The 26,393-nt window shown below is 38.1% G+C and overlaps 1 protein-coding gene across 1 annotated transcript in view; it reads left to right on the top strand.

Moving 5' to 3' along the window:
• Positions 1–26,393, top strand: part of CEP192 (centrosomal protein 192) — a 78,832-nt gene that overhangs the window by 11,933 nt on the left and 40,506 nt on the right. Inside the window, exons 8-24 of the mRNA XM_009284087.2 lie at positions 233–572; positions 909–1,049; positions 3,521–3,585; positions 3,667–3,858; positions 4,811–4,934; positions 6,848–6,978; positions 9,607–10,648; positions 10,759–10,885; positions 12,323–12,494; positions 16,994–17,894; positions 19,667–19,815; positions 21,675–21,905; positions 23,395–23,520; positions 24,472–24,615; positions 24,820–24,883; positions 25,551–25,690; positions 25,818–25,910. Of these exons, the coding sequence (XP_009282362.1) occupies positions 233–572; positions 909–1,049; positions 3,521–3,585; positions 3,667–3,858; positions 4,811–4,934; positions 6,848–6,978; positions 9,607–10,648; positions 10,759–10,885; positions 12,323–12,494; positions 16,994–17,894; positions 19,667–19,815; positions 21,675–21,905; positions 23,395–23,520; positions 24,472–24,615; positions 24,820–24,883; positions 25,551–25,690; positions 25,818–25,910 (4,182 nt within the window). The remainder of the gene's footprint in view (positions 1–232; positions 573–908; positions 1,050–3,520; positions 3,586–3,666; positions 3,859–4,810; positions 4,935–6,847; positions 6,979–9,606; positions 10,649–10,758; positions 10,886–12,322; positions 12,495–16,993; positions 17,895–19,666; positions 19,816–21,674; positions 21,906–23,394; positions 23,521–24,471; positions 24,616–24,819; positions 24,884–25,550; positions 25,691–25,817; positions 25,911–26,393) is intronic.

Here is a 26,393-nt window from a genome sequence, read left to right as displayed (position 1 = left end):
CTGTTTATCATATAGAGTAAGACTGTAGTAGAAAATGGCAGTGCATTTGAAAACTTGTTAGAGATTGAACTAACAACCCAAACTTTCTTTACAAAAAATTAATAACACCACTTTGTTTTCAGACATATTTTTCAAACATAGCTAGCTTGGACTATGTTGTACCTAGAACTATTAGCACAAACAGTTAACAACTGCACTTCTGACACTTTTTAAATGATTATTGTTTTCTAAGAATTCCGTGACTACTGGAGATGTGCTAGATTCCTGCACTGCTGCTGAGTTGCGATTAGATTCACGGTATCTTCAGTGCATGGACAGCTATAAAGCTGATGTCTCAGATGTCCTTCCAAAGCAAGAAATACAGTCCTCTGAGTGTCTGGCTGCTTCTTCTGATGCAGAAGTACTACACGCAGCCAGCGGATTTTTGGGGCACTACACCACTCCTAAAGTTCTTCTTAGTGCAAATGCATCTCAGACAGATGCAACTGAATGTGAAGTCGGTCTTGCTGATACTTACCTGTCTCCAACTGCAGACAGCTGTGAGAACATAAGTTTAGCTACAACAGACAAAGGTAGGTTGCTTTAGATATAACCTATTTATACAATTGTGATCGGACTCCGTTGCATGGAAAAAGAAATAAAATTGTAAGCTATGCATTTTTCTTTAGTTGTGCAAGTTGGTAATAAAAACAATGTAGCTTGAATAAATTTTGACTTGTTTTTGTTTTAAAAAATACTGTTGTGTATTACACTTAACGGTTGTTTATTTGATGATGAAACTAGTTTAAGCTTGCGCTTGCAGCAACTTGAGCTACGTTTTTTTTTTTGAACTCCTTAATCTAAACTTAAGAGACTTTGCCATATTTCTTTTTATTTTAATCAAGTGTCGTATTTGATATATCTTTCAGGTGATTTACCACACAGCATTGTCTATCAGAATGAAGAGGGCAAATGGGTGACTGATCTCGCGTATTATACTTCATTTGATGAAGAACAAGATTTAAATCTGTCTGAAGATGATAAAATAAACGAGGAGTTCATTACTGGATGTATGTAATCTTTTTCCTTTTTAGTTAGCTGTTGTTATCTGTAATAGTGTTGAGGAAACTTTCTTCCTCTTTTTTTTTTTTCCACTTCAACAAATCAGTACTTGGTGTTGCAAAGCCTCCAGGCTTTAGATACTACAAATTATTTGAAAGCTGATGTCGATAGTAGCGTATAATGATATTATCATCAGTTATAGTTGATAGCTTTTTTCCATGTTTCCTACTCTTCCCATGAAGAGTATTTTGTTTCGTTTCAAAAAGCATTCTAATGTGTCACTGGTACCTATTGTATGAGCAGAAGTAACTCCTGTAGCTGTCACTTGCACAGTTTTTCCTTTGGACTTTAATTATTGTTATCCTTTCAAGAAGAGGAAACAGTAGTCATTCTGTATCACGTGACCGTTATAAGACAGGAAATAATTGTAAACAACAAATTACTACAAAATCAACTAGAATGTGAAAAGAGCTGCTGAATTCACTAGCTGGTGATTTTTTTGTGAACCCCTTGGGAATGTCTTGATGCTGAAAAATGGTACTGGTACCGAAAAACGTTGGAGCTTATTGAGGGGCTTTACTGGACTCTCATCTTCTAACAAATTCCAGGCTTCTTGAACCTCTGTTTACTTAAAGTTGTTTCTTTTCCTTAAGCTGTCTCAGACTGATCTTCATGAGAGTCTGTATGTTTGTCATACAGGCTTGGATAATATGCGCATAGTACTGTAGACAAATCAATTCCTTAACACCAAAATGTCATCTGGTCATCTGTTTTACTAGACAGATTCAAGCAACAGTGTTTCTCCTAGTTTCTAAAGTGAGATATGGATGGGCTAATATATTCTAAGGATGTCCACGGTCCACTCAAGGCTTTTCTTTCTTTCAAAGGGAATGCTGTATATGTTGCTGTCTAGAATTGTTTATTTTGAATGAATGATCAAACAGGGTTGATCAGTTGAAATAATGTTTTTCAACACTGTAGTGGTTTTCTGCTGGAACAAGCAAATATGATCCAATTTGGTAGAAACTTCCCGATCTACTCTGTCAGCAAAGCAGAGCTCCTCCATTATTTTTCAAATGCCAGGTTATTTCAGACACTTTCCTGCATCTCAGACTGGGGTTGTCGAGTGATTAGAATATTTGACTGTTGTAAATTTTTCCAAGGCTGTTTAGCTTTTTCCTGCCTGATGGGTTTTTAAAGGAATTCTGCTTTCGAGCTGATTGGCTTACCTGTTCACACACTAGAAGACATGTGCTTACAGATTCAATTTGATTAGCATTTTTCTGGCTGCTAGTTTGCCTGTCTGTTTGCAATGCTCACGTGTGATGCTTGACAGCTGAGAGATTTTTATGTGTAGGGGCAGAAAAGGAATGTTGCATCTGATGCTTGTGAGTCTCATTTATGACATGTCTATCTCTGTCAGCAGACGGTGCACACAGTATGTTCTTGTCTAGAATAGTGCAGGATTGCTCACTTGATGGACTTTGGTGCTTCAGGAAGTATGAAGAGAGCTGTATGGCTTATACAGAGGATTAAGGAAGAACTGATACTGACTTAGAGTTCAACTGCATATAACAATGTGTCATCGATAGTGCTAGGTTGCCTTTAGGAAATGCAGTTGGATCGCTCAATAAAGATGTAGTCCAACTTTGTTTCTTTCCTCAGAGTATGTGTTGTGACTTCCCAGAAGTAATTTTATGGACAGCAGCTGTATTCACTTTACAAGTTTGTGTCCATTCTTGACTTACTCCTCCATTTGCCCTGTGTCCTCTATGACTAAGGATGCTGTGTGTACAAGGCCACATATTTTATAAGTTTGGATGGGCTTAATGATACATTAACATTGAAATAAGGTGGTAGAGCAATATCTCTTGATCAGCAGTTTTTCACATCAGTTTGGTGAAGAGACTTGAAGTGTTCATTGTTCTGTAAATGGTCATTGTGAAAATAATACAAGCGTTTGAATTTAAAAGAAGTAAGGATTTATTTGGCCTGTTAATTTGTGCAGGTATTTAATGAACTGGTACAAACCAGTCTGTTTCTTTTGCTCCAATTCACAGGTACCACTTTGATGAAATTTTCAAAACCAAGTGTAGTAAAAGTTTATTCGGAAGTAGCCACATGATGCTCAATTCTAGCTAGTATGGGTAGCGTAACCTATGAAAAGTTATAGTTTGGTTTGGGGTTAAGGCCGTAAGAGACTTTCTTTATTCACCACTAAGTTAGTTAGCTAAATGCTGATTTTACTTTGGCCCCTAATGATCCAGGGGGATCAGTTACTCTTTTAAAACGAATTTCATGTGAATTTTTCTCACCATAACAGGATGGAATAACTCCTAGTGTGTTCCAAACTGTCTCAGATGTAGAATTAAATATTGCAATATCTGTCCCTCAAAATTTAGTTTAATGATGCAAAATAGTAATGACAGCACTTAATAACTTATGCCTTATTTTAATAAATGTTCTCTTTGGTTTTAAGCTGAAGCAGCAGCTATGATTGCACAAGACCAGGAAGAATTTGAGAAAGCACACAAACTTGTGCAGGTAACTAATTATCTCAATGTAAACAGAATAGTTCTCTAATTTACTTGCAAGTTACAACTTGTGAAATGTCTTTGTCTGCAGGTGGAAAAAATAGATGTTCTAAATGCATCTGAATTAGCAGATACTTCATGGAAATCTGCCAATAGCTGCATTCTGCTGAGAACATCTGATCTTGATAAAGATGCCAGTTACTTACGTTTGTCTTTGGGGGAGTTCTTCGGTCAGAGATCTGAAGCTCTTGGTTGTCTTGGTGGAGGCAGTGATGTGAAACGGGTATGTATCAGTATTAAGACACAAGGAAAGGACAAGAACAACAGCTAGTGCTACTTTTGGTTTTTTATATTATAATTAATTCTTTCTGAGAATTACTTTCCCGTTCACTTGCGAAGGAAATTCTCTATGTGTGACAGGTCTGGATTGGCTTTTGTTTCCCAGTTGGAATTTCTGATGTGAAGGGCTGGCTGGTGTTATCAATGAATCTTGATCCTCACCTTTTGGTGAGGCACTAATTATGTGTAGGATCAGAGAGAGAAAACTACACCATATACAGGGTGCAAGTTGGAGGTCCAAGCAAACGATCCACATAGTAGTTGAGTGAAATGCTGCTCAGACAGGGGTATTTCAACAGTGAGGGTATCTTTGGCTATTGATAGTTGATGCGCTATCTAGGCAAATGCCCGACTTCAGTAAAAATATAGTCATCTAGACTCTAACTTACCAACATACTTCTGTATGCTTCTTGCATCTATCTGATACCTGTCTATTCTCTTATCTACTGTTGGTAGACACTATCTCATCTGTGTTGCAGACAAAAAAAAAAAGTGGGGAAGTGTGTACAATGGGAGGAAGAAGTCAAATATGCTTGTGTAATTCAGTCGTGTCCTGCTGAATTGGTAGAATCGGCATGTTCTGTCCTCGTGCATTCAGAGGCTGAGCGGCAGAGATGTCTCCAGGCAGAGATGGTGAAAGCATATGTAGTTTCTTTTGTCTAACTGGTATAAATAAGTTGTTAGTTTATTTTATGTATATATTGGAAGCGTATGTATTTTGATTAGGCATTTGCAATGCTAATGCCTAATGCATGTTACTTCTCGGTGGTATGAGTGCCAAACACCAACTGGGGAGGCACTGTGGCTGGAACTGCTTTTGCAAGCCCACTGAACCGATTTATTAATGACTAAATTTACTCATGGTGTATTCTGGGGTAATATTTTTTTTTTTATAGCCATCTTTTGGTTACTATATTACATCTCCGAAGAAAAGGCAACCTGTTGCTTTGCTAAGGCAATCTGATTCATCAGGAGGTGACACCGGCCAAGAGATTTCGCAATTGTCTGAGGTGTTTCCAGGTAATTATAGAACAGAAGGGTCAGCCCTAGACAGTGGTTATAACAGTAGTTAAGAATTACTTGTATATAGCTATTAAAGACTACTAAGCGTAATCTGTGATAGAAAGACTGGTTTTCATTCACCAAATATCTTTTTTGCTGTGAGCACCTCCCCCACCCCCCTTTCCCCCAGAAAAACACAGAACCTAAACGCTTATAAGAGAGAACATTTCAATACTAAGTACTACCCTAAATTGTCTTGGATATTTCAGCATTTCCAGATACTGGATAGCTACCAGAATGTCTTTTGATAATTAAAGTCTGTTCGGAGTTTTCCTGTTGAAAAAAGCTGTATAAACGTGTTGCCAAAAAACAAACAAAAACCCTGGAAAATTGGTCTGTTTGCTCATATAGGTATAGAGGATATAGGGAAAGAAGGAAAATGGTTCGGGTTATATCTGAGCTGACAGTGTGTGCATAAAACATAGTGTACATTATTTCCTGCCATCTTTAAAAAAAAATGTTACACTCCCATGATATCTGCTTAACTTAAAGTAATAATTCAGGAGATTCCGCCAAAATTTTATATGTAAAGATCACAGCACGCATTTTGGTGCATATATATGCCTATCAACTTAATAAGGTATGTTTAGGAAAGGATGTCTGCATTTTAAAGCGTCTCTACTGCTCTTAATAGAACTGTGGCAACATCAGTCTTTGTGAACCTGCTTGTACCGTCAGTGCAGTGATTTTGGTACTTTTTTGCGTTGGTGAAAAATATCCATCAGGCTTTTATGGAGCCTGCTTCCTTGAAATGGCTTTACAGCTGTAATTTTCCTTATGCGGGAACCTTGCAAATATTTTTAAAGGGTCTCCAATGATGATTATTTTTTTTAAATCTAGTGTTAGTGTGCTTAAATTCACTATACAGTAGTCTGGATTTTTGTCAAAAAAAACCATGCAGGTTTTTTGATATGAGGGTTGCTATAAATGCTAGAGAAAGTAGGTATTTGGGTTACTTTGTCGCCAAGATATTAATAGTTACTGCCATCTGATTTTCAGTAGTACTGGCAGTAATCATCTTTATCAGCAATACCAGTATGCAATTCCTGCTTAAGGAGCAGCAGATGGAGAGGAAGTTGAGAGGTCAATAACCTGAGGAGGGCGTTACTTGAAATACAAAGTATATCCAAACCCCAAATATCTACTATAAGAACAGAAGTAAAGAAAAAAAAAAAAAGAAAAAAAAGAAAAAAACAACCAACCAACCCCCCCCAAACCCAAACAAAAAATGTTTGTTTCATACTTGTTTTCTCACTGATCAGAGCATCCTTTAAAAGTTGGTTTTAATGTCCTAGGGAGTCCAGATGTTTTCCTTCAAGCAGGAACTCATTTGTTGGAAATGGTATCCTCTAGATCTCATATGAATAATACCTCCTAGTTTGGACTTGATCTAATCAAGAAGATTATTCGTGGTTTTGATGGTTTCAGAAACATACCTCTCCCTCCTAAACATAACACTTCAAAATCACCAGTTCACTGCTATCTACCTCAGTCAAACCCTGTCTCCAGCATAAGAAAATTGGCTTTACTCATATCTAACTCTTCTAGTTTTCTACTGGAGAATGTTCATATTATCTTGCAAACACCATTTTATGAAATGGTGTGTTTAGCTTATGCTAATATGATAAGCTACCTGAAAATAAAATTTGAAGAGTGTGAGCATGGTATTCTTAATGCCAGCTAATTTTGTGACTTGAATGTAAACTTTGAGTACTGTACAGGAAACAATTGATGCTTGCAGTATTTGGTTTTGTGCTATTATAACAGCTCTTTTTTTCTATAGAGCGTTAAGGGAGCATGTGTATCCCAAGAATACAGGTGTTTAGATAGCTTACTGTGAATTAATTCCCTGTCTTTTTCTTTGTTCTTAGATGACATAGAAGCACAAACAAAAGAACGTGCAAATTCTGCCAGTTGTGAAGGTGCATGGCATAGGATCGATACTGCAGCTGGAATACATAAGAGCATTAATATAGAAGCTGCTACCAAAAGTAAAGCAAAGGTATTTCTCTTGTATTTTTCTATTAAGTGCAACTATGAACTTGAACAAAATTCAAATAATTCCTATTATTATTGCTGCTTTGAGTACGGCTAAATTTGGACTTTCATATCAGCTCACTGCTTTTTATATTGATCATCTGATTCCTAGCAGGTGCCACTGTTTGTTAGGATAGTTTTGTTAGAATGCCACCATCCTGTGGTGAGTCAGGTGTTACTATCACCATCTCATTTTCCTTTTTCTCCCTACTTCACTTTTGGAGTTACTTGGTCTGTCAGCCCATAGTTTTTGAGAGATTCCTAGGCTATTGATGTTCTGCGATCACGTTTCTGAATTTCAGCTATGTCTTCCCCTTCTTTTTTTTTTAAATGAAACAACGTGTCTTTAGCATGTGAATTAAGTCTTTTACTTGATAAAATTCAAAAATATTGATGTGGTGTAAGTCTGAAAAAGGTGTATTTTCAATTTGGTAATCCTAGCTTCTCTACCTTAACGTGTCATGTTCTTTTTCTGATCAGGCATAACACATACAGACCCATTCAGTTACAGAAACAGCCCTTCTCCTACATGATCGCTGAAAGGAGTCGGTAGCTAGCAAGATTGACTTAGTTTAGCTGATCAAATGATGAAGGCTGCAGACTTAAATGCAGGAGGACTGGTTGGATCGCTCATCTGACTGTGTACTGCCATAATTGCTTTTCTTTCTAATTTATTCTTATCTCTATTGTTCTAGATACAAAATGAGTAATTTGGGGTTTTGATCATGTATATCCAGATTCTAATCTACCCTACCCTCAATTTGTACAAGTTTAGGTCACCTTCAGTCTGATATGGATGCTAAAATGTTCTCAAACACAGACAAATCACAGAACGGTTGAGGTCAGAAGGCACTCCTGGAGATCATCTAGTCCATCCCTTCTTGCTCAAAGCCAGGTCAAACAGAGCAGGTTATTCAAGGTCTGGTCACGTTTTGAGTATTTCCAAGGATGGAGACTCTGTAGTCTCTCTGGGTCCTCTCTGGGCAACCTGTTCCAGTGTTTGATCATGTTGACATTAAAAATCTATTCCTTATGTTTAAATGGAATTTCCTGTATTAAAAATTGTGCCTGTTGCCTTTCTTCTCACTGGATACCTTAGAGAAGAGTGTGGGTCCATCTTCTTTACTCCTCCCTGCCCCCCTCCCCTCCCCGTCAGGTATTTGTACACATTGGTAAGATTTCCTCTTGAGCCTTTTCTTCGTGAGGCTAAAGATTTCCAGCTCTCTCCTCATATGACAGATGCTCCAAGTTCTTACTCATCTTTGTGGCCCTTCACTAGACTGTCTCCAGTATGTCCGTGTCTTGTCTTGTACTGGGGAGTCCATAACTGGACACAGCACCCCAGATGTGGTCGCAACCAGTGCTGAGTAGAGGGGAAGGATCACCTCCCTAAGCCTGCTGGCAACTCTTCTTACTCAGCTTACTTCTTCTTAGTAATTCTTACTTCTTCTTCAGCTCAGGATGCTGTCAGCCTCCTTTGCCACAAGGGCACATTGGTGGTGGTTCATGGTCAGCTTCATGTCTACTAGGCCCCGCAAGTCCTTTTCTGCCAAGCTGCTTTCCAGCTGGTCGGTCCCCAGCCTGTACGGGTGCATGGGGTTATCCAGGTGCTGGTCTTGGCATTTCCCTTTGAACTTCGTGAGATCTTTCTCAGCCCATTTTTCCAGCCTGTTGAGGTCCCTCTGAATGACAGCCCACTCTACTAATGTATAAACTGCACCTCCCAGTTTTGTATGATGGGCAAACTTGCTGAAGGTGCACTCTGCCCCATCATCCATGTCATTAATGAAGATGTTGAACAGTACTGGCCCCAGTCTTGATCCCTGGGGTACTCCACTAGTGAGTGGCTGGCCACCTGCTGGACTTTGTGCTGCTGATCACAACCCTTTGACCAGCCAGTTTTCAGTCCGGTCATGGTCCACTTATCTGCTCCATACTTCATCAGTCTTTTTCTGAGGATGTTATGAAGGCATGCATGCATATCTACAGGAGGACAGATGTTTTCTTTTCTTCCTGAATGTATCTGTATCTAAGAGAGGTGGATAGGGATTGTGGTCTGGACATGTTTGTCTACTTATTCCATGCCCTTTGCTAAGAATAGCCAATATTGAAAACTAAAGACAAAATAAGACTTGAGTGATAGAGAAAACTGTAGAAATAGCTTTGCCTTCCCCTTCTACAGAGGCAGATGGTTTAAAGTTAATTGGGAAGATACTGTGTATTTGGTCATGGTAGTTTCTTCTCTGCTGTGTTTGTTCCTGATGGTATTTTACTCCCAGTTCTTCCAACTGAATTAAAACACTTAAGGATTTCAAAAGTTTTACAGGAACTAAGACTTCCTAGCAGGCAATCTTTATTTAATATTTAAAAAAATTTTGTGGAGTAGACTTAAAAAATCAGTTTAATGAGAATTATGCCTATTGCAGTATTCCTTCTTGACAGTCGATGAAATATGTGACAACTAGAAGTGTTAATATATTACCGTATAACGAAATGCAAAATAATTAAAAAAAAAAAGAGACAACCACCAAAACACAAAACACTAAACAAAAATTTCTTGATTTGGAGCTTAGCTCGTTTTGGTTTGTTGTAGGATGGAATTCATAAAGACAAGTTTGAAGACGGCTTATCTAATCATTCTGACTCCGTCCTGAGTATTAGCACAATAGCCTCTGCTATTGCTAATGCTTCCTCCAGTGCTGATCCTTCCCAGCTAGCTGCTATGATGTTGTCACTCTCTAATAAAAGTAAAAGAACATGTTTCCTTCCTGGAATTGTTAAAGAGATGGAACTCTCTGCTAATCAGGTATTATCCAGCAATGTGGAAAATACTGCATTTGATATGGAAAAATACCTCAAAAAAACAGATGAGATTGGACATGAAAGTGAATACGAGAGTATTGTGAAACATGAAGCATCTGTCCAGAACCTTATGCCTGATACTTTTTTACTGAGTAAAGATAACAATAAGGATACTCTTGCAGAAGACTTGATAAATAATCATAGCAAGCAGCAAGAAATGGAGAAGCGATTTCTGGATTATTTTAATGAAGAAAATGGTATTCAGAATTTCTCTAGCCTATCTGGTGTTCCCAACCATGAAGATGTACCTGCAAATAGTGTTAAATATTCAGAAAAGTTGTCAGATTTAGTAAATAGTAAACACTTACAGTCAGTGAATGCTGATCTTAGATCAGATACGCTCGATACCCAAACCTCACCTACTGGAAATGAAGCACAGACATGTGGAATTCCTTTAGCAGCAAAAATGGAAGTGGCACAGAGAAGTCTGCTTGCTTACCAGACCAACGATCTCACTAGTAGATGTTGTATTGGGGAAGGCACAGAAACAGTAGATCAAGCAACAAATGTTGTTCCTGAGCCATGTAATGATTTGGTGGAAAGAAGTACAGGAAACACTCCGTCACTCAGCAACTTAAAACCTGCCAAGCAATCTAGTAAATATGTCTCAGTAAGTCCTACAAAAGCAAAGCCTACGCAGAATTTGAACAATGATGAAAAGAAACAAAATGCAAAAATAGAGAAGAGAAACAAAGATACCAGTGCTGCTGGCGGTGGGAATGCAAAACATGTAACTTTTGAGAAGCTCTCCCCAACTTTCCAGAATAGTACTGGTAAGTAAACCTATATAAATGTAACTAGTTGTTGAAAAGGCGTTTCTTGATAGTAGACTTGTTCCCTGTGCTTAAATAAATACTGTTATTAAATTCTGTTTATTTACCAGAGCGTAAACCCATTCTACCTGAATGTGACTTGCACCCTCTGGAGGATGAGCAGTATAGCTTCAGACCTTCAACTTCACCACTAATCCACTCTTCTCCTAGTGAGACTTCTGGAACAGCATTTTCAGGGTAAATTTCTTGATACAAGTTATAAGAATTATTAATGCTTCATGAAGATTTTTGAGGGATCAAGTTTTAGTTTGAATGTTGACCTTGATCTCAGTTTATAGAAGATCTTTATTAGGCTAAGACTTCATTCTTAGACTAAGCTTTCTGTTTGCTTTTATTACGCATATGGGGAAGCAGTCTTAAGCAATTGTTAACTTTTTATTTTCCTCACTGGCCTGATGAGACAGAGATGCTGGGTAGGAACATTGCTGTTTCTGCTCGGGATTATCCAGTAATGCAAGAATACAAAATATTCAGCCTGTTAGCTAGTCATATATCTCAGATACCTAAAGCTTTGTGTTGATGGAGCTATAAAATCCCATATTTATTAATTGTTGTTCTACTGTAATTAATCTATTACAAATAAAGCTATTTGGTTGGGGGTTATGATGTTAATTATATGATAACAAAGCTTGACATTGTATAGACCAATGAAGATGTGTTTTTTAAACTTGTAAGTATTTCACTCGGTTTGGTTCTCTGATTCATACCACTGCTTGTTGTGAGAGAGGATGGGTAGAAATATTTGTATTGCTTTTGACCACTTCACCTTTTGAAACTGCAACTTGCGTCTAAGATTTCTTAGCAACTGAAAGGGCAATGTTTTTTAAATGAGCTCCCATAACAATAAGTGTTATATAAACTATAAGATTACAACTAAGTTGATTGTGTAGTCTTAAACATATAAACATGGCAAGTAGCCAATGGCTATATATGTTCTTATAAAAAGAGGAGGCAACTGATTGCCTTATTTTTTAAGGTCACTGATATTTAACTACAGTTAGTGTGTTGTACATGATACTAGAATTACAGGCTGTCTGGCATTTCTCAGAAGTTAAAATGTGCAGAAGTATGTGTATTTTTGCAAATGTGTTATATAGACATTAGGATTTTCAGTTAAAATTGTCAGTGACTTTACTCATTTTCATGTTATCTCTTCGTGTTTGACAAAGTGGTGAGAGATCCTGTGTTTTCAGGTGTGTGAAGTGAAGAGAATCTCAGCAGTGAATAGGAAATACTAATGTGTGGTGCCTGGGATGTTGAATGCTTTTATTTGACATTCTTCCATCTAGTTAGATATAAGTATATTGATGCACCTTTTTTCTTTTAATAAGTTGTTGTGTTGTTTCTGTGACCTTAGCATCTGAGTTCAGTTGTGGAACTCTGATGCTTTGCCTTACGGATTTATATCTAATGAAAATGAGTTTTATGTACATCAAAGCTAGAACTTGTAAAGGTTAATTGAGAGCTGAATTCTCATTTCTACTGACTGTACTAAACAGAATGGCTAAGTAAGTTGATTTTTAGAATAGTATAGCCAATGCATAGCATTGATTTTTCTTGGGGGCAGCATTAGAAATATATTCTAATACTGATATACTTTGAATCTGTTTTCAGGTCTGAAACTGACTTTACTTGCACATCATGTTATCAGGAATCTTCTTGCAAAGAGAGTGTACTACCTCAGTCAGTTTACTCAAGTCCTAGCATGAGCAGATTAACATACGTCTCTGCATCTGACAGTACCCTTAAGAACACAGCTGTAATACATAATCCGGAGACATACTGGGTAAGAAAATCTTGAACTGTAAATATGTATTAATTCCCTTTCTTTAAAACAAACAAACAAAACAATACCTCTCCCTCACCCCCAAACCAAACCCTTAAATGGTCAAACTAATTCTAAATTAGAAAAGCCTTAAGGGTTTTGGAACAGTTTAGGACGTGCTGTGCATAGGGAAAAGGTATTCTGCTTCTCCCCCACTCCCCAGTTTCAGAAATTTAAATTCTGAAATAGATTATGTTAAATGCACAAACCCTAATGAATATAAAAAAGTAAAACATTCAAAGAACTACTAACTTTTTTCAAAAGTTAGAGTTGGTGTGTTTTTCCCCTTTGATTCCCTCCCCCTCCCCACCCCCCAATTGCTTGTTAAGTCATTCTGTTCTTGGAATGCAGTGCAGTATTCCAGTAGTAGTTTGTAGGATCTATATCTGCTTTCATCACCCCTGAGGCTCCCTTTCTGCTCAGCTTCAGCTGTTAGGAGAATATTTTTCCTTTTTTTTTCCTGGAGAAATGTTTATAAATACATATTTTAGCTTTAACTTCTTTTTTCAGAACTGAAGCTGTCATTTTCTACCTCTGACAGTCATTCTGACTGTTTTTACTGCTTTAGCAAAAAGAGTGTACTCTGAGAGTGAAACTTTTGTTCAGACTTGTAGTCTTATGCTGATTAAGATAATTGGCATTCTTTCATCTAAATCCATGGGTTCCTTGGAATCTGGAATCTTTGTTATGCCTCCCACCTTCCAAAGTGTGTGGAAGTGTGGATGGAACTTTAAAAAACAAACAACAAAAGCTGAAAAACCTCTCTGACTGCATCCATATCTGTGTAAACCTGAGTGGTTACATTTATTTTGTAATATCTTTATTAGCTGTGGATTCCTCTAACACAGGAAATAGAAATGCTCTGTACTATGCTTTTTTTTTTTTCATTTGCAGAGGGTGAGGCTTTTCAGAACTGGTGGCTAGTGAAAGCTTAGTGAAGCCTTTTCTTCCTCCTATAGGAACACCAGCAGCAATGTTGCTTCATGCTGAAAGCATCAGGAGGAAGGAAGCATGTGTTCTGGCCTATAGCCCGTTTTGTTCTAGGTCTAGTTGCTCAAGTTACGCAGGGAATATCTGTTCTTTTCCATCTTGATGTTTCCAGTGGGAATCGCAGTCCTGTAGGAAGGAACCCAAGGGCAAATTTAAGTGGGCATTTGCTTGCAGTCAATGCTGGCATAGCATCAGCTCTTGGGTCTATCTCATGTTTGAAATGCATATGGTTCCAGATTCCTGTCATCTCATGCAAACGGCTGGCTCTTGATGCTTTGATGTAACTGGCTGCATACTAGTTTGCCCCTCTGTCTTGAAGAGATGTTAGTGTTTGAGTAGTCTTTGTTCTCCAGGGTAGTTTAGCAAGGAGATCCTCAAGTACTTTGCCAAAGTTTTACATTTGTATTATGAGTACATTTGTAAGTCCCATTTATAAGGCTGCAGTGGTAATTTATTCCTTTAGGTTAGTAATCTTTTACGCTGAGAGAGAGAGACCACTGAGAGAGAAAGAGACGGAGAGATCTTAATCTCATTTGTACTTGTTAAAAGCCATTTTCATGTCCTTTGCCTGAAGCTTCTTACAGACAACAAGAATGTTTGTGTTAGTGTTATCTTCAGATCTGAACACTTCCTATAGCACAATCTGTCTAACCAGTGGTGCCCTCTCCCTTTAATACTGGGGTCAGGTTGTCGAAGGTGCATGATTTTTTTTATTTCTTGTTTGGTTGTTTTGGCTTGGTGAGCCATCTCACCTCAGGCAGCTGCCCTGAATGCCCTTTTTAAAAGATTGTAACTTGCAGCTTACTTTTCTACAACAATCTGATCAGCTACTTTATTGTTCTTTCCCCTTCTTTCAGATGCCTTTCCCTGTGTCCCAAGTCCCGTTTACTTAAGCTGAACAATTGCTTAATACTGTAGATGCTCTTCATCCTTTTGTGTAGCTCTCTTGTTCCTGTGTCAGAGTTCTCTAGGTACATCTGTCCTGAGCTGATGTCTGATTGCTTTGATACCACACTGTCTAGTTTTGGGTTTGAAACTTTATGAACTATTTTGAAACTCCGTTTTTGAAAATGGAATCTGTGATCTGGATGTACTTCACAAGAAAAAAATTAACCTTTGTAGTACATCTCAAGAACACTTTCATTTTTCAGATCGGTAGGGGAAATACCTGGAGTTCCATCCACTATATTGTGAAGACTTCCAAGTGTGATGCCAGTTGCAGGAGGGTGGTTCTCCCATGGTCAGTCCTCCTCCACTGATTAGTGCCAGTGCTATTGTTAGTAGCTATGAACAGAGCATGAGAGCGTGTAATCACTTCTGCTCTTGACAGTTAACCCAATAGGAGATTCCTTGAAACATATTTGTGTGTATGCATATTTATGGTTCATACTTCTTTTTCTCTTGGTTTGATTCCTAAGTACAGAAATCCTAAGACTCTCAGGATAAGGTGCACTCATTCCACCTACACCATGCATACCTGCCAAAATGGAAGGTCTTTCGGCTTGAATGATTTCTTTGTGTAAGTGCACAAAGAAAGTGTTTGTATCAGTGCATTTTCATGCATCTTAAACTAATCCTTTTTGATTAATGATTTGGTTCAGGACCACTCAGCTTCTTAATTTTTTTTTTTTCTTAAAAAGCTGGCACGTATGTCTTCAGTGGTGTGTTGGGGTGGTTTTTTGTTCTCAAAAAATCCGTCTGCTGTGATATTACTGTAACTTACTGCTTCTAGGTCCTTAGCTTTTACTAAGAACCCTAAGTACAGATTTGATACCTAACCACATCAGCTTTTTGTTAGTGGACTCTAATGCTTGGGGATTTTCATTTCTTATTAGAAGAAACTTAGACCTTAGTAAGCACCTTTGCATTCAAGAAAGTAATAAAGAATATGAAAAGAAATAATCTATACCACACTTGGATGCTGCTATTTAGGATCGATTCTATCAGAAATAGGGTCGATTAGGATTGATTGTATCAGAAATAGTGTGGCCAGCAGGAGCAGGGAAGTGATCGTCCCCCTGTACTTGGCACTGGTGAGGCCGCACCTCGAATACTGTGTTCAGTTTTGGGCCCCTCACTACAAGAAGGACATTGAGGTGCTGGAGCGTGTCCAGAGAAGGGCAACGAGGCTGGTGAAGGGTCTGGAGTACAAGTCTTATGAGGAGCGGCTGAGGGAACTGGGACTGTTTAGCCTGGAGAAAAGGAGGCTGAGGGGAGACCTCATCGCTCTTCACCGAAAGGGTTGTCAAGCATTGGAGCAGGCTGCCCAGGGAAGTGGTTGAGTCCCCATCCCTGGAGGTATTTAAAAGACGTGTAGATGTGGTGCTTAGGGACATGGTTTAGTGGTGGACTTGGCAGTGGTAGGTTACTATTGGCCTTGATGATCTCAAAGGTCTTTTCCAACCTAAACAATTCTATGATTCATGCATTTTTAAACATGAAAATCTTCGTGGTATTGGATCCAAACACAATAAATAAGAAAATTCACTGCAGGTCTCTGTTTTTTAGAATAATAATGTCTGTGAATCTGTCAGTGAGTTTAGGAATCTGCTCCATTAGGGTTTTTTCATAGTACAGTTACTTTCCCACAGAATGACTTTATAAAATCATAGAAAATCAAACAATTTTGGCCCTGTGGAAGCTCTCTTAGTTGGTAGTAACTTCAGAGAGCAGAGAATTCTTCTGGTGTTAATGCCTAATGTGGTAGGTTGACCCCAGCTGGTGGCTCACCCCCCCACCCCCACCCCCAATTGCTTGCTCACACCCCCACAGTGGGATGGAGGAGAGAATTGGAAGGGCAAAAGGGTGGGGTGGGGTGGGGGACTGGTGGGTTGAGATAAAAACAGTTTAAGTGAAGGTGGGGGAAAGAGGGGGAAAGTGATGCAAAAGCAGTCACTCGCTACCAGCAGACCAATGCCCAGCCAGTCTCCAAGCAACAGCTACTTTGGAAAAATTCCCTCATGGTTTTATTACTGAGCATGCTATTACATGGCATGGATTCTCTCTTTGGTCAGTTGGGGTCAGCTGTCCTGACCGTGTCCCCTCCCTACCTCTTGCCCACCCCTGGCCTACTCTCTGGAGTGGCAGAGTGAGAAATGGAGTAGGCCTTGACACTGTGCAAGCACTGCTCAGCGAAAGCTAAAACACTGGTATGTTATCAACATTGTTTTGGTCACAAATCTAAAAATACAGCACCATAGGGGCTACTGTGAAGAAAATTAACTCCATCCCAGCCAGACCCAGTACACCTAGCTAGAATGTGACTTTAGACAGCAAACAGGTTGAAGTTGCAGGTTTTCTTTTTCGAGGTGAGGAGCCACAGATGTTAGAAAAGCAAAACTTCAGACAAGACTCGACAAACTTGATTATTTATATTGGATGGCAATACCGGTATTAAGGTCTGTCTTGTTTTATGTACCCTATTTGCTTCTCTAAAATTTGTAATACTGCATATTGTATTTGTTTACTAGAGTGAAAATGCTAGTGAACTGAGCACAACAATAATTCGAGCCAGCCCAACTCCTTCGCAGGAACATACAAATGAAAATCTGGAAGACCACTCATGTCAAAGAAATACAAAAGAAGCACTGCTTAGTATTGACCAGAAATCAGAAGAAAATGAACTTGGAGGTCTTAAAAGAAAGCTTGATGATGTACTGGGTCAAGAACTGTCCAAAGAAGGTTTGCCGAAGAATGAAAAGCAGCTTGCATCTATTCCTTCAAATGTAGCAGCAAATCATAAAGAGCTAGACCATATTAAATCAGCTTTACCAAGCAAATACTGCATCTTTCAGCCACTTTCTGTTAATGTTGACGCACAAGAAGCGTGCCAGGATCAAACAAGCAAAGCACAGAGACAAGGATTACCATCCTTGAATGTATTACCCATATATCCTGGATTAAGCACTTACATGCCATTCAATCAAAACTCATCTGGTGAACAATATGTTCCTATTTCAAGCTTTAAATCCCACGTCACTACCTCTGAGAGTCAAGCAATTTCTTCTTCTGTTCCCACATTGCTCACGGGACGTTCTCTTGCAACGACTCCATTTGCACAACAGCATCTGGGAAATATACTGTCTACTGGAAATACAGTTTTGTCTCAGTTGCATGGCTGCAGCTCTGCAGGTTTTGGTCTTCCAGCAGGGCTTCCTTGTTCCGGTATCCCTGCAGGACATGTTGAGAATCCACTTATGGTAGGAATTCCTCTAGGTCCAAGTATTGGTCCTGGCTCATTGGGTGCAGCTTCACTTTGTAATCCACACTCTACTTCCTGGAACAAGAATATCTTAAATATAAAATCCTGTACTGGACAACCTCTTGGAGCTGGTAGAAACGAGTGGGAGTTGCCAAAATCACCTGATATTGGTAAGCATGTGTTTTAGTGTGTTTAAAATGCAGCTGTGGACAAGAATGGCGATAATGATGATGCTAATATAGTAAATAAAATTAAGATGACTACTAAGTGTAACCACAATTATTCTTTATGCAAGCTTTGTTATTTTAAAAAAAGGTATTACTAATTTTCCTTATTTAATCATGTTCTCTGAATTCAATGTCTATTATAGTCCCCCTAATAGTCTTAAAAGAAATTTTTCATAATCTGGAAGGATTTCAGCTTTCTTCTTCAGCATTTAGTGGTTTTGTGTTTGTTTAAAGGATGCAGAACTGTCTTTCATAGGAGGAAGAGAAATCGTAGCTGCAGTTCATACTAGGCAAGACAAGTCATGCTCTAGAAATTCAGTTGCATTTTATCTGGAAAGTAGATGACATTTCTGTCTCCAGCCTGACTTGGTATTGGCAGTCAGTTAAGCAAAAAAAATCCGAGGAGGAGAGTGGAGGGCTTAAGCTGTTTTCTGGTTATGAAGGGGAAAGAAGCTGCCAAGTGCCTTCTGTACTTTCTGCTATTTCTTTGTATCTTGACTTAGCTCTAAACCTAAGCAATGCAAATGAGTGTTTTATTTTAAAGACTTCTTCTCACCTATGATCTCTTTAGTTTTTTGCTATACTTTTTTTTCTGGCCAACTCTTTCAGACAAAGTGACAGGCTAATGGGGTTGAAGGTTTGAATTTGTGACAGTTTATAGGTTGTTTATTGATTGTTCTAAATCATTGATCATTTAGTACATTTTAAAATAGTAAAATTTGAACAATCTTACTCTTTGCCTGCTTTTAATATACATGTTTCTGAACTCTGAATATCTATGTAGTCTAAGCTTGATTTTTTGGCAAACTTGAGTTTTTGAACTTAATTTCCAGTGATGCTAGTCTTGGTTTATATTTTCACCTTCATACTTGTGCTAAATTTTCTTTTTTGGAGTGTAGTAAGAGGGTGTGGCTTTAGAGTAAAGCTTGTTGCTCAAGTAACTAAAACTACTACAGGTGATTACGTGTGTCTCTAACTGAGAAGTCAAATTTTTAATTTGACATGAGTACCCATTAGTGGGTTTCTGGGTGTAATGACGATTGATCCTCCACATGCCAGAGAACTCCTACTTTCATTTGAGTTTTGAGTTGTCGTTATAATGTTGCAATTCCTCTGAAAGAGTTATTTTGAATATTTTAGAAGTAAGGACTTCCTGGAAGTAAAATATTTGAAGCAGGATTTCTTTTGGATTTGGTGATAACTTTTGATGACTGCACTTCTACAGCAAAAATCTACTCTAGGAGTACTCAGTATTTTCTGTAGCAAAAAATGCCTGAACACCTTTTTAGGTAACAGTTATACTCTGGTAAAAAAAGATTTTTCCTTTTTGTTGGTGTAAATGTTCTAAAGATGTTGTAATACTGATATTCATATTTTCTGAGTTGAGCTAGTACTGATTAAATTGTGAACACTGAGTATTTTATATAAGGTGTATATGTATACTTTGTGGGTTAGTGTCTGCATGGGATGTGGTATTTCCATAAATATTTTTGTTTGTGACAGTAGAACTCCAAGTAAGATGCAAATTAGAAACGATTGAAATTCTGAGTATCAGGCTTGTGGAAAACATTCTTATGAAGACTGTAGGAGTCGAACATTTTCTTGCCATAATGAAGCATTAGTCAAATGTGTTTATAAACTTGACGTGGTGGCAGCCTGAGTGCTGATTTGCTTCTGGGTACTTGGAACTAACAGGAGCATATTTTCTTCCAAAGGACATGTGAAAGTACCAGAAGAATTGAAGTTCCCTAATGCTTGTTGTGTGGGAATTGCATCACAGACGGTTCTTAGCATTTTTAATCCAACTGAACGGTGGTTGCAGGTCAGCATTGGAATACTCAGTGTTTCAGTTAATGGGGAAAAGGTAAGAGATTTTTTTAATAAAGCTGTAGGAATAATGCTGTAATCTTACCAGATGTTATAGGTAAAATTAGACCCCTCTGTACAGGTTTGTAGTTTTTTCCCATTTTATAGTTAATATGCACAAAAGCAGTGCTACCTTCTTTCAGGCAGGGCACCTGACTTACTCCAACAAGTAGGCATAGAGAGGTGAATGCCACATGATGGGATTGACTTGTAGAATTGTTTTGCGTCTGTAAAGTGTGGTAGGTTTGAATTTATTCCTTATTCATTCCCACCTTTGTATGTAAGAAAAGTCAGCCCTAAAAAAGAAAGCATCCACACTGAGGACTGTTGCTGCTAAAACATTTTGTGCAGTTTGCTCCCATTTTTCTTGAAATCGGGACATCTTGTGTGACAGAGAGTGAGAAATATTTGGAGCAGACTTCAAGCTAGATGGGTTGTTCTGTGGGTTATATGTAGCTTGTAGGCCATAGATTGGGCATCTTGCACTTTAATCTTTTAAATTCTATCTACTTCTGTCATCACAGTAGTAGTTCCAGACATAAAAGATCTCAAGAACATTAGAATGAGTTAGATTAAAGGTCCATCAGTATAATTTAATTTCCTTTACTGATGAATACTCTCAGTAGAGAAGAATATAACAACAGAACAAGCATAGTACACTCTGAGCTTCTGGCAGTTTGATGCTTGGGAACTTTTGAGCCAGATGTTATTTCTGTTCTTACTAGTTTTTGGTGGACTGCTCTCTATCTAGTTAAACTTTTGAAATTGTGTAGTGTTGTCCACAGTTCAGTTCAGCTGAGGATTCTATGCACTACTGCTTTTTTCTTTTTTTTTAGTCTGATTCTTGCTGTTTTTGTCTGATGGTCCTTATTACTGAGAAATAATGGACAGTAATTCACTTTATATATTGCTGCTTCTAAGTTTTATAAATCCTTACCATATCCTTCCTCAGGTGTATTTTTCCAGCAGATGTAGCACATATCTTTCCAGGAGTATGACTTCTGGTTTTGCTCTCGTTTTCTCTGAATATTTCCTCTTGAAAAACCACCAAACCACAATTCTGTGTTCGTGTATATATACACACGTGTATATGAGAGTTAAGAGTTCTTACATATTTTTCTAGTCACTCAGTATCATGGGGCTCTTATGCAGCTCTTCAAACCTGAGATTCTGTTGTACCAGGAAGTGATTTTTTTCATGAAATTACTTTACAGTTGACAGTCCCATTTACAGATGTTTCCATGAATAAATATATACATTTAATTTGTTTGCTGCACAATATAACTAAAAAAATTTTTTTTCAGTCAAGTTAACTCTGACATACACTGAGCATGACTTGCAGTCTGTTGCTCCTGCTTGAAGATTATCTATGAGTATGTTCACAACAGAAACTTTAAGGCATCTGCACTAGGATTTACTGGTGACCTCCATACACTGACCTTTCCGTTACTCTTCCACCATACCTCTTCCTCCCACCTTTGATGGCAGAAACCACCAAGTAGAATTGGCTTTGTTTGTTTTGCTGCTGTTCTTTCTCAAAAATCAGGGCTTCACTTATGAATTCACTTTCAAATATAATAAATACTATAATCCCAGTGTTAATCTTACACTAGATGCTGGAAAGAAACCCCAGCAACTTTCAGGCTGACTTACCTAACTCTTTAAATTAAAAGAAAATGCCTACAGTTGAGTGAGATGGAAGTGGGACATGAATATGAAGACGCAATAATTAATACTGAGCAAAAATGTATACAAAATGTCTGTGTTGAGCAGTGGTGCCAGATAAATGTGGTATTTTGAAAGAAGCTGTCCTCTGGCAAGAGGCCTGTTGAAAATGACAGAGATTTTGTTTTTCAGATGGATCCTGTGAAATATCAATGTCTGGTTTTCAAGAACAAAACCATCGTAGGATCCTATTCTACCAATGATCTGAAAATACTTTTCTTACCTTGTCATTCGGGGATCTTTCAGTGTATTCTCAACGTTTCATCTTGGCCAGTTTCTGCAGATCCTGAGACAATCGTTCAGGCAGAAGCTTTGGCAAGTAGGGTAGTTCTGACAGCAGTTGCTGAAAATCCTAATTTAGAAGTAAGTAGCTGCTTATTGTGTTGGGGTTTTTTGTGGAATCTTATGAATAGTTTAATGACACTGGAAAAGCATAGGAATGCAAGGTTGTTCCTCAAAGGAGCCTGGGATTTCTTATGTTTGGAGTGGGGAGGGAATATAGGAGAAAGTTATATAAGCTTCTCATAAACAATCCAGGACGTTTTAGCTGTGGAAAAGCACCTAGCTGGAAACGAAGAATTATTATGTAACTGTCTGAAAAGTATAAATTAAAAGGTATTGCTTTTTCATTATTAAAAGAATGGATGAGATCTTAAACACCTAATGCTTTCTAAGTATCTGCTATGTTGGATACCATTGGGCATTAAAATGTAACAAAAAGCATTTATTACCAATTGTAAGGATTTCTTTATTTTTTACATCAAGTAGGCTTTGTCTTGGTTTCTTATTACTTTCAGCTTATTTATGGTTGTAGAGACTATTTTCTTATTTTGGACTAATTAAAAATTAAAAGTAAGTGGATGTATAAAATACTTTGTCTTTTGTCTTATGAAGAGCAACCAGATGGGAGACAGTGGGACATTAAGAATTAAATCTGGCTATAGTCCTAAATTTAAGAGTATGGACAGGCAGAAATGGGATTGATGGTACTTTTGGAGGTGACTGAACAAATTACACTACAGTCTGTGACGTTGCTGATAAAAGGAAAATTTTTAGTCATTAACCACAGCTAACAATTTTTTTGCATTTTAAGGTGGTGTATTAACCTGCTTTGGGCTAAGTATATGTTTTAAAGTAATGATATTCTAGTTGAATACACATGAATGGATGTGATTTTTTTTTTATGCTTCTTCCATAAATTTTAATTTAAGTTTCAATGGATTTTTTTAATACATAATTCAGCAAAATCAATCATTCTCCATGTTCTTCATGGTATAGTTCATTCAAACTTGCTTCATATTTAAATTAAAATTAAACCCTATCCTATATCTCTGCATGTCTTGTTATATTCCTGAGATTGGAAAAAGTATCAAATAAAAGCTGTATTTTGCTGCAGATCATGGCACTTAAGTCTTTTTATGCTAACAAAAAATTAACTATTTCTTAATTATTTTCTTAACTTTTAACTTGCTAAAATGATATTTTAACTATCTAAAACTGACATTTCTTACTTGCTAGCAGTAATCATAGTTTAAATTTATTTTTATTTTAAATTAGCCAAAATAATTCAGTTGTGTGCTGGGTTTTGGTGGATGAACATGGCACTAAGATTGGCTTAATTGATTGAGGCAAAATGTGGGAGATAGCCAATTGGGTGTAACCCCTTTTAATTTCAAAGGAAATGTGTTTCTTAGACTCCTCCTACCCCTGGTAGGAGGTAGGTATGGTATACGGGTATAGCATTAAGAGGATGGAATAAGTGAATAACATCTTTACTTTCCTGGTGCTTTCGTATGGTAGTGTGTTTTGGAGGTTTTCCTTCCTTATAAATTCTGCTTTGCCTTAAAACCAGGTGGAAACGGGGAAAAGAGATTATCTGGATTTTGGTGACTTGACTTCTGGCAGTTGGAAGGCTCTTCCGCTGAAACTTATCAACAAAACCCATGCCTTTGTGCCAATTAGACTCATTATTAATGCCGTAAGTACAGTAAACTTCCTGTACGTGAAAGTTAACTTCTTGTGATACTGAATTTTAATACCAAAACGCTTTGTTATATGTCATTAAGAAACATACCCTGGACACTAGATGTAAGATTCCCAAGAAATCTTTGGTTAGTCAGGAAATAATTTTTTTTTGCAGGGTGGTAATCTGATTCAGCTATAATGGTGCCAACAAAAATGCTTCTGGGATAGGTGTGGGGTTTTGTTTAGTGGTGGTGTTTTTTCATTTTTAAAGCCCAGCCATGGACTGCTGCCTCTGTGTTGCCTAATCGGAGAGCAGAGGGCAGCAGATAGCAAAAGGGTTGTATTGCCTAATCCTTCCCTCTGAAAAGATGGAGACGTATTCCACTGTTCAAGTGGAACAACTGACTGTTCAAACAAGCAGCCAGACTTGCTTCATAGCAAGTTTAACATATTCTTTCTTCCTCTGCAGGAGCAAGAGCAGGACTCTTCACTCTATCCACTCTGTGTCCCACTAGACAATAATAGCCTGTATTACAGGCTACAATATGCTCCTCTGCATCTCTGTGGCAATGCAGATTTCAGATTTTTGGCTAGGCTGGCTGCTGTTTTGTGCTGTGGGAAGAGCTGGTCTTGTTTCCTTACATGGGGGGGACAAGAAAGGACTGGCCTTATGTTAAGATTGGATCAGGTCATCTTGGTGACTAGTGAGTTTTGGTCTTGAACAGCCAAACTTCTTGAAGGCTTAAACTAACCAGTTCCAGCTTGTCTCCTTTTACTGTAGAAGGGTTTCTGACTATTTTTAGTTTGCTGGATTACCACATACTAACTGAAACTACAGGCTAATCTTGTTTTTTCCAAACTACTTAGGTTGTTCAGAACTTGCCTTGTATTTCTCAGCTTTGTCAGCATTATTGTTAGTGACAATAAGAGATTTAATACTTTTAATACTTTATTTCTTTGACAGAATGCAGTAGCTTGGCGTTGCTTCACGTTTTCCAAAGAACCAGTTAATCCTTCTAATGAACAATCGCTTCAAATGGATGCAGTTTCTCAGATAGCAGCTCCGTCAGTTGTAAATCATGTGATACATGCAAGCTATGATGGGCAAGTGAGTAGTTTGTAGTTGACTGATTCTTCCTGTTATTTGCTGTCTGAAATGATGGTTCTGAATATCTGGGTTGACAGTAATGATATTTGGGGAGTCTACCTATTTGAGCGGTAGAGTTTTGTTGATAGTTTTATTTTTTTTTTCTCTTGAGTAATTCTCCCTCCTCCCCCCTCCCTAAAATGAGTCAACCAATTTCTTTTTCAGGATCCTGAAGATTTAACAGTTTGGGTTCTGTTCCATGCACCTAAGAAACAAATTTCTTGTTCAGGTATAGCAATTTGATTTTCATTTCAACTAAAACAAATTTGACTTTTAATGTATGCACGTGTTAGAACTGCAGGAACAGGCTGCAAATTTGAAATTAAATGTTCTGTCTTTGGTTTGTGTCCTAATATTTTGGTTATTGCATTCAGTTTCAGTGGAATACTTCTATGTCTTAATCTTTTAGATGTTAACAGGGGTATTTATACTTCAGTATCAAGCTGTACAAAGCGGTTATCTACTGCAAAATGTGTGGAATTTGCTTTACTCCTTTTGCTGAGGGAGTTAAATCATCACTTAAGAAAACATTGCGCTGGTTGCAAAATAGATAAGAAATTTGAAGAAACCTCTTGAGTTTTTCTAGCTTCCTAAATAGGAAATAGTACAACTATCAACTAGTTTGGCTAGTATGTTAAGGTGGGGTTTTTTGTTTGCTTTAGGGACAATTTCAGCCACATTTGACAGAAAGGTAAAAATCTTAAATAAGATCCTGTGAGACTTTATTTAAAAGAAAAAAAAGTGTTGCCAGGGTAATGGGGGGAGTTTCTGTTAATATCACCAGAACATTAATATGTTAAGATTGGACAGTAGCTGAAGTGAGACATGCATCCATGGAAATGGCTCTTGCTGCTAGCAGACTTGCTTGCTTTTGTTACTGATGGAATTGTTCCTAGATTCCTTGGGTCCAGCGGATGAATTCTTGGCAAGAGTTGATGTGGAAGTGGATAGTCCAGGACCTAGCGGTGTGATTAAAAGTATTCCTCTCCGAGCAAGAGCTGGAACAGCAAGGATACATGCTCCCAAGGACTTACAGGTTTGCATGTATTTACAAAGTGTGTTTTAATAAGTTTGCCTCTCCTAGCCTACTTCTTCTGTAATGTTTGGTTTTATTATATACGTATATATACATAAATACATACATACTTCTTTACATTTTCCAGACAATATACCTATCTACTAGTGTGGGTTCAACAGCCAAACAGCAGCTGCCGTTGAAAAATGCTGGAAACATTGGTGTATATTTGAAAGTTAAGGTAGGTTGGCTTCTCCCTCTTGAAATCATGAGTTTTGTGCTGTTAATGTTGTATTGAAACTAGAGCTGAGCCTTGGGATCCTAGTTTAACTGTGTGGTTTGACAAAATGTTTGCAAGTTTACATAAGGCAATCTGGAGCACAGGTTGCTTTTTCCTCTGTCCTTCCAGTTGCGGGCAGTGACATTGGAAGAAACAGACGGACCCAGTCTTATTAATATATGGCTCCGTGGCTAGTGCCACTGCCACAGTTTTGGGTTTTTTGATAATGGGATGACCTACATGGCACCAGGCCTGCTCGCGTCAGATGGGATTCACCTTTCTCAAAGGGGGAAGAGGGTCTTTGCTCACGAGCTAGCCTGGCTCATTGACAGACCTTTAAACTAAACTTGAAGGGAGAGGGGGATAATATCAGGCTTGCCCGTGACAAGCTCTGGGATGACATGCCAAGGTTAGAGGGACGGGGTGCTAGTGAGGGCCCTCAGC

Source organism: Aptenodytes forsteri, unplaced genomic scaffold (assembly GCF_000699145.1).
Source record: "Aptenodytes forsteri isolate BGI_AS27 unplaced genomic scaffold, ASM69914v1 Scaffold229, whole genome shotgun sequence".
Taxonomy (NCBI): Eukaryota; Metazoa; Chordata; class Aves; order Sphenisciformes; family Spheniscidae; genus Aptenodytes; species Aptenodytes forsteri.
Note: the sequence above shows the minus strand (reverse complement) of the source record. Positions and strands in the feature narration are given on the sequence as shown.